The following is a 15,459-nucleotide window of genomic DNA, read 5'->3' as shown; positions in this document are numbered from 1 at the left end:
CTTCAAATACCGAATTAGGCAGACTTTACAACTCACTAACATGTGATCAACAGCATCTAATCATTAATTTGCTATAGCATGGACCACAGTGTTTGTACTGATTTGTTTATATATAGAGCTTCTTCCATGAGTCCTTGAGATTCCTGAGGTTAAGGACTTCGTGCTAATCTTTTTTGTACCCCTTAAATCTAATACAGTACTTGGCTTAGAATAATAACTCAAGAAAAAATTTAACTCAACATTTAAAACTTTAATCTGTTTAATTTAAATAACAAACATGGTTGAAATCTTTTCTGAAAAATGTATGTACTAGAGCAAAATTAAAACTATTAAAGACATGTTTTATGACTTTATATTAAAGGTTGTTCTTCAGAAGATAGTACTGATATCTTCCCCATAATGTTTTTTAATAGTTAAAATGGACCTTAAACATCCCCAAGTACCTTTAAATGTCAACTATTTAAAATTTTACCTATGGTTGCCTTGAATTTATTCATACAACTTTGATAGTTGTAGTGGGATAATAATTGACTCATTTAAATTTACTAAGCTTTCCACAATGTGTCAGGAACCATGGTAGATTCTTTCATGTGCTCCAGAAGTTCAATTACCTGCCCTCTGAAGAAAAATACTTTCCTTCAATTTCCCTTAAATTACATATTTTCATCTTAAAATGCATAAGTTTTGCCAGCAAGATGAGTCAAAGCTCAATATTTTTGTTCTTTTTAATATGTATATTTTTATAGTAAAGTGAGGTTAGCTGAGGATAATTGTGTTCCATTATTATATTCCAGCAGGGTTAATTAAAAAAAATGCTTTTCTCAATAAAAGGCATTGTTAAAGACCAGTTTGTTTACTCTTAAGAATGTCATATCCTAGTCTTTGTATATGATCTTAGTGACCCTACATTTGGATTTGGTTAACAAATCTGTAGACATTCATTCGTGTAATAATATCTCAAATAATTCACATATTCTATTTTGAAAAATAGTTTCATGCTAGAAATAGTATAAGCATGTTTCACTAAATATTATCTATATTCTTTAATCCAAAATTATTCTCATTCTTTTACCTACTTCAGTCATATACTAGAGCAGCAATTTTCAATCTTGGATTAAAATTACAATCATCTGATAATTTTTTAGAAATTAAGACTCTTAGGCTATACTATAGACCAATTAAATCAGAATTTACTAAAAACCTCCAGACAATTACAATGTGTAATCAAGATGTAATGTTCTAGGGCTGCATTGTGTCATATGGTGGCCACTAGCCACATGGGCTATTTAATAAATCTAGATTTATTAAAATGAAGTAAAATTTAAAATTCCATTCCAGAATCACACTAAGCACAGTGTTCAACAGCAATGTATAGTTAGTAGCTGCATATTAGACAATCCAAAACTACTGAACATTTCTATCATTGTAGAAAGTTTATTGGACAGTGCCAATAAAGACTTGATACTTAAAGGATGGCCTGTGTTCCATTATCTTTGGCCTCACATAAGAGTTTTATTTTCATATGGACATTAAAGTTTGAGAAGCTCAAGGTCATTCACACATACTCTAATTTGCTAGTAATGAATTTAAATAACATATTTATCCAAACCTTAATATCTTAATTAATGATATCAGATTATATATTATTTATTCATTCATTCAAAACTATTTGTTGAGCACCTACTATGTTTTAGGTGTTGTGCTACTACAAGCTGAGAACATCATGGGGAACAAAGTAAAATACTCTAATATTCTTTTGAAAATGGGGTAAAATGTAAAGCAATGATGTAGATGAAAGAGAGAGAGAGAGAAGGAGAAAGAGAGAGAGAGGAAAAACAATTATTCTGTGTCATGAAGGACCAAGTAAGTTATAGAGAACATTGGAAAGAAAAGTGCTACAAAATAAGGACAGCAAAGAAGGACTCTCAGAATAGGTAACATTAAAACTAATATCTCAAAGATGTCGAGTCAGAAAGGATAATTATGAACACTGCTTACTCATAAGTAGGTTTCATTTCTGACCAGCCATATAGATTATGAACATTGTAATGCAAAACTGATGATCCATCACTAAGGATCTGCTCGGTTTCCATACACATGGTTCTGGAATGTAATCCCTCATGTCTTTTTGTGAGTGCTAGAGAAGAAGAAGAAGAAGAACAAAAAAACAGTGAAATAAATACTAATATATTATCAAGTGCCCTATATTAAAATTGTGTAAAAGGCAACTACTAGTATAGTATATATCCTTTTGGCAAAAACATTAGATTTTGCTTTAAATATTATTGATTTTAACCATTTGTACATGTTGCCAATGTTATAACAAATGTAAAAAATGTCTATAATTATAATTGACTAGAGGCCTGGTGCATGAAATTCATGCACAAGGTCGGGGGATCCACTCAGGCCAGCCTGCACCCTCTCCAATCCAGGACCCCTTGGGGGATGTCCAACTTCTGGTTTAGGCCCAATTCCAGGGATCAGGCCTAAACCAGCAGTCAGACATCCCTCTCACAATCTGGGACAGCTGGCTCCTAACTGCTCACCTGCCTGCCTGCCTGCCTGCCTGATCGCCCCTAACTGCCCCCCTGCCAGCCTGGTCACCCCCAACAGCCCCCCCTGCTGGCCTGGTGACCCCACACAGCCTGCTGTTTGGTTTTTTGGTTGCCCCTCACTGCCCCCCTTGCTGGCCTGGTTGCCCCATGCAGCCTGCTGTTCAGTCATTTGGTCATCCCTCACTAACCCTTCTGCTGCCTGGCCACCCCACACAGCCTCCTGTTCGGTCATTACTGTGACCAATTTGTGTATTACCCTTTTATTAGTATAGATTGTAGTTACCATTGTGACTGAAAAATATGTGAAAAATTTTACTGTAGTCAGTAACAAAATAAAAACAAGAAAAAATAATGTACTCTTAAATGTGTTTTATATTTTACTCATTTAGATGAGAAATACTGATTAAATAGACTTTAAAAAATCAAACTGTAACATAAGGACATGGGGTTAGGAACCAACACTAGCTTTTGACCCACTTTTTCTCAGTTTAAGATGCTTTTTTTTTTTTTTTTTTTCAGAGATTTGCCATCACTTTATGTTAACAGTTTATGAAGTTTACTGCCTATATAAAAGTATGAGGATGAACACCAAAGGACAGGGCCTTTCCGTCCCATGTCGGGGGCAACCAAAAAAGTGTTTCTATTTTATCATTTCCCCCCTCAGAAAAGAAACACTTTTTATAAATCTCTATAAAGGCTTTTTATTTTTTATTAGAAAGAATATTGAGAATTTCTAAATCTGGGAAAAGTCTTTTGAAAATTAAAGTAATGATTTCAAACACTTTAGAAATGTGTTCTTATAGTAGAACATTTTTCTTGATTTTTCTTCCCAAAATAGTGTTAAATAATATTGGCAATAGATTGAAGTGTGGTACAGTGTGAAGATGGGTAGTGAGAATTGGGAATGTGAATCCTGTTCTCTAATCATAAAGTACATAAACCTAATAAGTAAATTAATAATAATATTACATCAAAGTAAAAGCAACAATATTGTACCTGGCATATAAGGTGGATAATTTAGCTCTTTATTTCTGCATGGAGTAGTTGCCCCATTTAAAAAACTTGATGGTTCATTCATATCCTTTAAAAAAAAAAGGAAGAAAAGTAACCAGAAAACACATTTAGAAATTGCATTCTCAAAAGAACTAATGCAGAAGGCCAGTAAGTTCAAGCAGCATATTTGAGTAATGACATTTAATCACTTCTAAAAAGCAAAAAATAAGAAAATTTAATAATACTAAAGACTTTAGTTTAGCTCAGTGTTTCTTTCTTTTTTTTTTTTTTTATAATTCATTGCTTAGTTTTGGCAAACTTAAAATGTCTTTTTTTCTGTAGATAGAATATGTACATAAAAGTGATTTTTTTCTGTTTTCTAGACATAAAGTTATATTATAATAGTGTATATTCTCCTATGCACTCTCTTGAACACTCATGCCTTGGATCAATTCCTTTAAAAAAAAACACACAAAGATTTGTGGATTTTAAAATCATAAGATGTAGCTTACAATTACAAAAAAACTTCAGAGAGTATCAGAGCACACATTTTAGGATCCTAGTACCCACATATAAAGGGACCATCATCTACATAAATATATATATATTAGCTACCATTTAAAGGTTATTATTCCATCTGAAGAAAAAATTGTATTTTCTGGATCAAGATATCTTTCTTGGAGATATTTTAAATGGAATCCCTTATAGTGCATAACTTTATACATGAAATAAATCTGCATTTACCATTAATTTAAAAAAAGGGATTCTTTATACAATTTTATATTCTCAAGATGGGCATATAACAGCACCTTTTTAAAGGTTTCTTCAAACAAGCAAATTAATGCATACCTGTTACAAAATCAACAAAGAAACATTACCTCCAAAAATCTAGAGAAGTATTATGTAAAATCGTTTGTAATAAATATTTTGTGGTAAACTTTTATGCTACATTAAAAATATATTATTAACAATATTTTAAAGTAACACCTAAAAGTATATAGTAAGAGATTGTTTGCAAAATAATATTGTCTAACATGTAAGAGGTTACGATTTCTTACACCATAGAAAGTTGAGTGTGACGTTTATACCTACACTGAATGAAAATAAAATACATATTTATAAGCACTTATGAATAGTTAGAAAATTAGGCTATTTTTGTTCCTTGGTCAAATTGAAAATATTAAACTTGAATATTCATAAAATAGCATTCATGTACATAAATTGAATTGATAAAACTGTATCTTAGCAATCTCTTGATAAGAAAGCTTTATGGAAAAGTGAATGAGCTAATTTTCACAAATATTTTGTTGACATTATTAGAATATAGTAAGAATTTTGTATAATCAATATACAATAAATAACTTAGAACAGTGATTTTCAACCTTTTTCATCTCATGGCACACATAAACTAATTACTAAAATTCTGTGGCACACCAAAAACTACATTTTTTGCCAATATGACAAAAAATAGGTATAATTTTGATTCATTCATACCAGAAGGCTATTGTTGTGTTGGCTATTGTCATTTTTTTATTTGACAGAAGTCAGTGCCCCTGACAAAATGGTTAGGTATCACACATTCTAACATTTCTTGTGGCACACCATTGTGCCTGCCATGGCACACCTGTTGAAAGTCTCTGGCATAGAATATAAATTACTCAATGTTTACTTACAATCCACAAGCCATCAAACTTCATCTGGTCATTGTAGAAATCTATAATTTCCCTTTCCCACCAATCTGCTGTGGAATATCTGAAAAAATCTGGAAAAGCGACATGGGCTCTGGAAGCCTGTAAAGATAAAATTTATAACAAGAATTATAAAATCAAAAGAGAGACCATGTGCATCTAAGTCAGACATTTGTCTGTCAAATCCACAAGATGTGGACAAGTGATAAGGAAGACAACCTGATATCACCTTTAATTCCATAAATGTACATGATCTCCCTCCAAGCACCCAGCAGTGATGGAGAAAAAAGAGAGAGAGAGAACAGCCTGGGCTCTCTTATGGATTGTAAATAAACAGTTCAAAACATACAGAAACATATTTCAGTGCTTCTCAGAGTGATAGGGAAGTTTTACACCTTATCCTTAGAGCCCTATACAGTAGCTTTGCCATTGCTGTGCATGATGAGGAGAATTAGAAAATAAGCCATCTACTTTTTCAGGAAAGTATTCAAAATGAATGATTGGTCAAAGTGATCATTAAATTCATGTGCTGAATTTCTTTTAGTTATGTAATTAATGAATGCAAAACTTACATTAACAGCTTCATCTTCAGTCAGACTTCCATCTATCGTTATATTAGGCAAATCTGGCCAAACCTACAGAAAAAAGAAGAAATTAGAAAACAGTTTAAAATAACTTCAGTATGATATGACTGTGTTGTAAATAGATTATAGTAGAGTTTTAGAGGCATATTATAGACCCAAGATTCCAGATCAGTAACTCTTTCATTTTTTCAGTTTTTGTTTTACAATATATGCTATTTTCAAACTATTCCCATTTCCCATGTTAATCTCTAATTTAATATGGTAAATAAGAAATAAAAAGCCAGCTGGAGCAGTAGGTAGTGATTTTGAGACAATTCATGAAACCAAAGGTCTGGTGAAGCAATAATATGAAAACCATATACTAAATTTAATTTAATGTAGTATATTAAAACTGTTTCTATAATTATTCCAGGATTAAAATATAAAAATAGTAAATATATTTTCATGTAAAAGGTAATGGAGATCTGAGTTGGATGATGTCATGCTGAGGAAAATATCTTTTTGGTTTCACAGTTTGTACTAAATCCCATTCTACCTTCCCTCCACCTCCAGGACCATCCTTGCCCCGGCCTCCTTCCTAACAATGTTTTCCTCCACCTCAACCACAAACATGCAAAATCGAGACCCAATTCAATCATGCTGAATATCTGGGAATTTGATTCTATGTTGCAGAAATTAGAAAGTCCCATATAAAAATGTAAATTATCCTCAAAGGACTAATTACCTACAAAGGACTTGTTACTGAAAGTGGAAAAATAGATTAGATATTAGAAGCATACAGAAAAAGTACAGAAATATAGAGTGACAAGAAAGCAGGTAGAACAAAATACCTTTTTATGTCCAAACTTGCCTGTTTCTTGAAATATGATTTTTCACTAAGTTTATCATAAGTTTTTTCCCATTTTATTTTAACATTTAATTTTGAAATTATTTTCAAATTTATATAAAAGCTGCAAAAATTATACCTAGAGATTTTCTATAGCCTTCACCCTGCTTCCCATAATGTTCACATATTTATAACTACCATGCAATGATCAAAACAAAGAAGTTAATATTAATACAATACTATTAACTAATGAACAGGCAATTTTGAACTTCACCACTTTTATCACTGATGACCTATATGTGGTCCAAAATCCAAAAAGGATCCCTCAAGGCATTTAATTATTTCTCCCACCATGGAATTTTGTATATCTTTTTTCATTCTAGTAATGACTAGTGAATATTTTTTTATTCTCTCTTTTATATGTAAGCCAAATCAGGGTATTTTCTAAATTATATACATACCCAGGTCTGAATATTATTGTTTAAATGCAATATAGTGAATTATATTCCTTGTTCAAATTAGAAATATGAGAATAGCTCTTAAAAAAACATTGCTTATTTTGTTAATGAAATGTTTTTAAGAGACGTGCATATATTTAAATGACTCTTGTAGTATAGGATAATAAATTGCCATATTATTAATGGTAGTTTTGTAATAAAAAAACAAAGTACCAAGAAAGACAATTTAAAGATGAAACAAATATTATTTGGACATACAACTTGTATGACTTCTTTCTCTAATAATTTGGATTAAACTCAATAGTATATATTCTTTTCTGTATTAGCTATTAAACCATTACATTCCACACAATACATATATTTCTCTGAACATGTTTTTAACAGTATTTTAATTCAGTAGAAATTTTCAATGAAATAGCATGTTTTACATATTTTATTTCAAGGTCAATGCAGTACCTTTGCCCAACATATATCACTGGTATTAGGCCATTTGATAAAGACATCTTTTTCCTGTCCTCTTTCAAATGCAGGGTAAGGCTTCGTTTCATTTCCTGAAATTGCTGGATCCTAAATTGAAATGAAATACAAACCCCATTACTATAGGATAAAACCAAAGCCTCTTGGGTAGTTGTTATGAAACATTGGAATTTTCCATTACTACATTTATCATTATATTGTGCTCTTAGAGACATGGACTAAGAAATGGACTGATGATATAAATTTTACTGTTCTAGCCATATTCTCTTCTAAATTCCTTAGAAAAAAAATGTAAGAACGTTGAAAATATATTTGCTACGATTTCAAGCAAGATTACTAGAGTTTTTCTTTTGTCTTTATTTTCCCAGTGGGATTTCTGGCCACTTAGCATACTTCTTGTAACATATGGATAAAATATGCTCCCCACTGAATCACTAAGTTGAAGGCAAACTTTCAAACATGAGAAACATAAGACGCAGTTCTAGAGAATGATTTGAGAGTTGTATAGGAAGAGAAAATTCATCATCACTTTGTGATAGGTTCTAGTATACACTGAGGCCAGTTTACAGCATGGGTGATTATTAAAAACCAGCTAGCTTTTGACTCCCAGCTTTAGTCTTAGGTCTCTAAAGATATACCAAGTATAAAGGTATTCTGGTAGCAGCCCATGTACATAAAATGAAGTGTTAAAGGAAGAAAGTTGTAGATTTGGGAGTAGAATCCAAACTTATATAATTCCTATTTTGAAACACCTCCCACATCCCTAAATCTAGGAGAAAAATCTTAATAAAAGAAAGGTAATAAGACTCCAATGAAATATAAACTATAAATACAGACCAGGATAATAATGTATCTCATTCCTTCACTTCTTATTTTGTCAACAAACTGAGGAAGGTCACGGAAGTCTTCACCAATTGTGAAATCTAGTTGCCTTTCCATGTAATCAATGTCTGTGTATTGTACATCCTGAAAAATATGAGAATTGCGGTAGTGGGGCAAGAATCACAAGCATGAGTGTATCACATTTAATCATACTTATGAACACATTAGCAATATAAAAGTTTCAGTGCTTCTGCACTTGATCAGAAAGAGAATTAATCAGGTAATGCAATACTCAGGAATAAAAGTAGCATGTAAGGATGCCAAATATTCTAAGAACAAGTTCACATAAATATTTTGTTAGCAGTCCATTTCATAATTTTGATTTAGAAGTCAAAATTCTTTCAAATCACTATCTTTTATCATGTAATTCCCAGAGGAAACGGGGAGGCACAGAAGTAAAGGATTTATGACATTATAAAATTATGTTAAATTGCAATTTGGAATTTTGTACAGTGTATACAGAAATAGGCATTGCACTATTTCTGGAAAAATAAAGCAAGTATAGGGTAATTTCAAATAATTCTAATATTGCCAACGAGGAAGAAAGAATTACTAGTAAATCCATTAAATAGTGTAAGTTTTTTTTTCTTTTTTTAATCAACAACGTCAATTTTGAAATAATAACCCAAGCTAATATAAGCAAAACAATGCCTTGAAATAGGTATTTGCAGATATGTTGAAACTAATACATGTTTGAATGTTATCATGAAATTTTTAATTAGGCCTAAATAACAAATTTGTTAATTATTTTCTGTTAGTAGACATTAGCTTAATTTTCTTCTAGTTGTTATAAAATATATGACAAATATAGTGGATGGCCCTTTTTATTTAAAAAATTGGAAAAATCTCTTTTTCTTTAAAAAAATCCCACTTGCATATTACTATCTCATCCACTATATAGCTAATATCCTCATAATAATACGTTCAGGAACCAGATATTGAATTGTACTATATGTACTCAGTCTTATAATGAGGTCTTTCTCATTCTTCTTAGAATGAGTCCTCATATACATCTACCACTCTAGATTCCCATGCTTAAGTGTTACCAGGCAGATCTCCAGGATTCCTTACTACTAAAATATAAAATTACAGGGAATGATTATTTCTGGATACTTAGGAATATTTATTTTCCCAAACATTGAGGGATAAGGATATTCTGCCAGCCCTCTAATATCATCTATTTCAGGGCAAAAAGCACAGTTTTATCTCCAATTTTTTCCCTGTAATTTGTTACATTAGTTAATGGAATAGTTCTGTGGACCCTCCCTCTCATCTATCGAGAATATGGGGAATGTGTCTGACTATCTATGTGACCCAATGTTGATGAGAGAAATACAAATGCACAGTGACTTGTTTAATACAACTCTGGGGCATGGAATAGGAGAAAAACAGAAAAAGAAATTGTATTATTACTTTTCCTTTATCAATCTAATAAAGATTTTACATTTTATAAAAAATTTTTTTCCAATTTATTAGGTGCTACTAAAAACTAAGCCTTGATTATTGCCAAATGCTAAAAATAATTTTAAAGCACATGTGTTTAATTATTTCATTCTGATTTTCTACAAGACATATTTAAAACAGTTTTAAGAGTTTATGTACATACATAGGGGATCTGAGCAGCTGTCATATTTTCATATACTTGCTGAACCTCTGATGTATTTTTGTAGCCATAACGACATAATTGGAATCCCAAAGCCCAATAAGGTGGCATGACTGGTCGGCCAATTACCTTTAAAAACAAAAATTATTTGTGAACTAAGAGAATTACTTAAGGAGGGAAATTTATGTGTTGTTTTTTTTTGTAAAAACAAACTCAATCATACTTCATGGTATTGCTTTGTTGCAACTTCTGGAGTTGGGCCCAAAAACATATAAAAGTCCAAGATTCCTCCAATTGTGCGGTAAGTTAGAGCAGGAGTTGGCTGAAATGTCACATCTAGAAATTAAAAACATGATTACATTGTTATCTATGTACAAAATATTATTTATAAAAAGTCACATAAAACATGAGAAATTTTAAAAATGATGGTTTTACCCATTGCATTGCTGTTAAGTAAGAGAACTCCATGAGCATTGTCCTCATCTTCCAGAGCCATGTGATAGGGATGAAATCCATAGGAATTTAGTTTATACTAAAAAAAATAAACATAACATATATTCAGATGATAAGACCATGTGAAGTTGGTCGAAGTAATATTTAAATTCATTATAAGAGTGAGCCTAAGAAGTTAAATGTTACTGCCTTGCACATACAAACTGAATTAACCACACTTCCCTTAGAAATTGATTTTTTAATTATTAGAACTATGATTGCTTCAGATCATGCAAATAAATATACAGATATGTAATACCCACAAAACTGTCTCATATTGATGTAAAAACCCATTGGTTTTAGAGTAATTGGGTTTCTTTCTACAGATTGTATATGTTAATTTATTTTATAAAGTTCTACTTCTCTTTCCATAATTTAATTCCATAAAAATGATTAAACTATTCAACCTCTTAGGTAATTGATATGATCATTATCTAAGTTTATATACTATATATTTAAAATTATAACATATAAACATTTAATTACATTTTAACTAGATTTTTTATATTTTAGAATAAAAGAACTATACTTAGGGTCATGAAATGACTTGCCAAGGGTCACAACACTTATAAGATGATGATCCCCCCAAAAAATTAATATCTCTGACCCATAAGAAATCCAAGTAATTGAATAGCATGTGAAAGAAAATTTGCATATTGAGAATAAAGGGTATATTAACCTAATAGTGCCAATGCTAATGTTGAAGGATTTTAAAGAAGTAAAGTTTGGTAAAATATATTTTTTCAATTAGGTATAAATGAAAAACCTCCTTCATAAGCTGAGTTTGAAATATTGTGCTACAAAAAGAGTTGTTTAGGCACCTAACAATAAAAAATCTAGCATATCCTTTAAGTAAGCATCACATGTGGCACATGAAAACAAGCTAGTATTTTATAAAAAATGTATTTTTTCACGATATGTCTGGAATAATTGAAGAGATAGAAGGGCTAGGCAGTCAGAGATGGGACCTTGGGAGAGAGAGAAGAGTGGGGAAGTCCTAGAATAACAAGACCTTGAAGACATGAACAGGATACAGCTTGTTGACTGCATCACAGAGACAAACAAACGGACCTAGAACTGAACCCGGCTAAGGCAAGCCAGCTGGGTGGGGAAAGAAGGGCGCCAGTGAGAGATGTGAACTTTAAAATGTATGGATGTTGCTAAGACAGCTTGCAGATAACTAATCACAAGGCAGTGAGGCTCATAACCAATCCTAACTATGGTACTAAGGCAGAATTCTTTGAAAGGACCAATCGGGAGCTAACAAGGCATATATCTACCACTAAACAAAAAATCTCTCTCTCTCTCTCTCTCTCTCTCTCTCTCTCTCTCTCTCTCTCTCTCTCTCTCTCTCTCTCTCTCTCTTATCCCTGCCTCTCCTGTGGCAGTGGATGTGCTCCCCTGTGCCCACCCGGCTTATGGCCATGTGGGACTCCACACATGGACTAATGGGCTTCAATTAGCTTGGATGCTGAACTCCACATGGCTGCAACATGGAACAGAGTCTCTGCACACTGGCCTGCTTTTGGAACCCCAGCAGCACCTTTCCCAGGACTGGCTTGCGGGACATGGGACTTTGGAACCTGAGACAAAGAAGCTTCATTGGTAACCAGCTTTGGGCCCTCTTTCTGCCGTGCCATGCTTCAGGGAGTCTGTCTTTGTCTCAATAAAGTTTGCTTCCACCTACTGTTTTTGTCCGCAAACTCATTTTTCAATTTTGTGGAGACAACGAACTCGGACCCGAACACCACGTTTTGGTTTCATAATTATAGCTGATATTAGTTCTGCAGTGCATTAAATATTCATGATGTGTATTTAATTAATAAGTTGAAACATTGGGAAAAGTGACATGAGCTTATAAAAACATTTTTTAAAGATGTATCTAGCAGTACGGACTCATAAAAATGCACAACTGCAGCTGTGTGTCATAAAGGAAAAAGTTGGCATCAAATCATTAAGAAGTAAATGAAAAAAAGTTAAAGAGAACTCTATTCAGTTACTTTCTAAAAGCTGGGAGTAAATATAGATTTGGCAGGGAATACTGAATCTCAATGCTCTTTCTCTGCACTTGAGATAAGGAATTGGGTCACTACCTCACCTCTCACTGTACTCAATGTTATTCATCTAATCCTCTACTTTTGCCAGTAATTGATGGTGACATTTTTGTTTGTTTTTCAAAAAATCATTTTAGCAACTCTGCGATCTCCGGCGTCTCTGTCATTACTTCAATACCAAAGTACTAGTACAGGCCTACATAGAAGTGGCTGGGATCCTAATCGTGGTCTTAGTCGCCTCATGAGATAGCTGAAAATTGATACCTACACCAGGGGGTTGGTCTCTTGTGAACATTCCCCAAGTGTTCCAGTTTAGATCTCGCTTAAATGCTGTGTGTTCCGCTTCTCCAAAACCATATATATATTCTGATGGCAGGCGAGTAGATATTTGAATGAACTGGTCATTAAAAGTAAATCCAGGTAGGTGAGAATCCCAGCTGAAAACAAAAGAAAACAATTCTATTTCTGTAAACATTTACAAAATAGTATCACAAGTAACAATGGCGATTCTTCTTTGGGTGAGCTGAAAATCAATAATATTTTCTCTATATACTTTATTGTAAGCAGGTACCACATGGTAATAGATAATTATTCCAAAATACATTTATTTTGGCTAAGTTAAGGAATACCTCAAATATATTTCACATATTCACCATTATCAATACAGTGAGCCATAATATGATTAATATGATTATTTATGTTTATCTTTAGACATATATTGCTTTTAAAAATAAAATTAATATGAAGTTATAAATAACATATGATATGGAAGTAACATAGGTCCTAGAAACCTGTTACCTTGAGATATCCCAGTAATGTTTTTTTCTACATGTAGAATAAAAAGATATCAATATTTAAAAAAAAAAACTATAAGGCATAATTGATATTTTAATTTAAAATTCTCCCTATGTAATACTCCCAATAACTTTCTTCTTTTTTGTATTTATAAAAATCAGTGTTTTAAAAAACATTCATAAGAAATGTGTTACAGAGAATGTATTGTTTTTCTAGTCATTTGCAAGAACATAAAAGAGGAGGGAAATAATTAGGATTGGCAGTGTAAGAAAATATAAGTATTACAAAGACTTTGGGACATTTTCATTTTTATATTAATTATGAAAAAGTATTTACTAAATAATAATGATTCTCAAATAATGGTAAGTATACCTTTGCACCAGGACTTTTTTACAAAATGTCTGAGTTTGTTAACCTTTGAAACAAAATTATTCTCATAACAAAATTTTTTTTATAATACAGACATACTTTTCTTTATTATTTGTATCCATTCTGACAATATGTTGTGAAAACATCTGGTCAACATCTTCTCAAAGATAGCATGGCAAGTTTAAATTACATTAAAGTATCTTTTAGTATACTATAATTCTCTACAAATAGAGAATTTCACACAAAAAAAACAAAACTTTTTTTCTTAAATTTATTCATTATGACATAAAAATATCTATATGTATGTATATTAATTTTCTTTCATTAGTGCCTAGCAGAAATAGTATTAATCAAATTCCAGGACCATTAAACTTTGATTATAAAAGTTCTAATAAAATATTTACATAACACATTTCCATATAACACATTTACATATTTACATAACACATTTCCAATCACTTATTTTGCTAAAACTCAACATGATTTTTAAAAGTTTGGTTCTCAACTTGCTTTGAAAAAAAAGTCTGAATATCCTATATAATAAAGAGGTAATATGCAAATTGACCATCACTCCAACACACAAGATGGCCACCTCCATGTGGACACAAGATGGCTGCCACAAGATGGCCAGCAGGGCAGGGCAGTTGTGGGCAATCAGGCCAGTGGGGGAGGGCAGTTAAGAGGGATCAGGCCTGCAAGGGAGGGTAGTTGGGGGTGAACACGCCTGCAGGGGAGCGCAGTTAGGGGTGACCGGGCTGACAGAGGAGGACAATTGGGAGCGACAAGGACTGCAGGGGAGGACAGTTGGGGGGGACCCAGGCCTGCAGGGGAGAGAAGTTGGGAGGGACCAGGCCTGCAGGGGAGGGCAGTTGGGGGTGACCAGGCCAACAGGAGAGAGCAGTTAGAGGCAACCAGGCCTGCAGGGGAGGGCAGTTAGGGGCAATTGGGCCGGCAGAGGAGCAGTTAGGCATTGATCAGGCTGGCAGGGGAGTGGTTAGGGGGTGATCAGGCTGTCAGGCAGAAGCAGTTAGGGGCAATCAGGCAGGCAGACAGGTGAGCAGTTGGGAGCCAGCAGTCCTGGATTGTGAGAGGTATGTCTAACTGCCCATTTAGGCCCGATCCAGTGGGATTGGGTCTAAATGGGTAGTTGGACATCCCTTGAGGGGTCCCAGATTGGAGAAGGTGCAGTCTGGGTTAAGGGACACCTCCCCCTCCGTGAATGAATTTCATGCACTGGGCCTCTAGTGTAATAATAAAATCAATCACATCCAAAGTGTAAATGACTTTTTAGACAATCCTTAATGATAGTCCTATTACGTTCTAATTGTTTGAGTTAAAAATGTTAAAGTAGGTCAACCTATTTAATACAAATAAAACCATTTTTAGTATGATGATACTCTAGCACAGTGAAGGCTGTGGAAATAATCATCTTTCTTTTCCCCTCCCAGGATAAAATCAAGATATTATTTATTTCAAATAATTCAATCACTTACATAACTCTTCCTGTGCTTCTTCGTCGAATCTGGATGCCAAAAGGATTTTCTTTGATTTCAACATCATAAAGTCTATTTTCATAAGTACTTGTTGGCGTGGTTGGAATGTATAATGGTACTGGAACTTCATATCTCTTATTTTTTGGGTCATAAATCTATTGCAGATAATAATAAAAATAGAAATGTTTTG

General features: G+C 33.0%; 1 protein-coding gene across 1 annotated transcript in view; it reads right to left on the bottom strand.

The window, feature by feature from the left end:
• SI (sucrase-isomaltase) overlaps positions 1-15,459 on the bottom strand; it is a gene marked incomplete at its 5' end in the record, with an annotated part of 91,799 nt that overhangs the window by 20,665 nt on the left and 55,675 nt on the right. Inside the window, 11 exons of the mRNA XM_080654252.1 lie at positions 1,999-2,137; positions 3,552-3,636; positions 5,222-5,338; positions 5,809-5,871; positions 7,561-7,671; positions 8,419-8,547; positions 10,070-10,195; positions 10,290-10,402; positions 10,502-10,598; positions 12,881-13,049; positions 15,270-15,424. Coding sequence (XP_080510378.1) covers positions 1,999-2,137; positions 3,552-3,636; positions 5,222-5,338; positions 5,809-5,871; positions 7,561-7,671; positions 8,419-8,547; positions 10,070-10,195; positions 10,290-10,402; positions 10,502-10,598; positions 12,881-13,049; positions 15,270-15,424 — 1,304 coding nt within the window. The remainder of the gene's footprint in view (positions 1-1,998; positions 2,138-3,551; positions 3,637-5,221; positions 5,339-5,808; positions 5,872-7,560; positions 7,672-8,418; positions 8,548-10,069; positions 10,196-10,289; positions 10,403-10,501; positions 10,599-12,880; positions 13,050-15,269; positions 15,425-15,459) is intronic.

This window comes from Plecotus auritus (genome assembly GCF_963455305.1).
Source record: "Plecotus auritus genome assembly, chromosome: 2".
In the NCBI taxonomy this organism is placed as follows: domain Eukaryota; kingdom Metazoa; phylum Chordata; class Mammalia; order Chiroptera; family Vespertilionidae; genus Plecotus; species Plecotus auritus.
The sequence above is the reverse complement of the archived record's forward strand: the minus strand, read 5'-3'. Positions and strand labels throughout refer to the sequence as shown.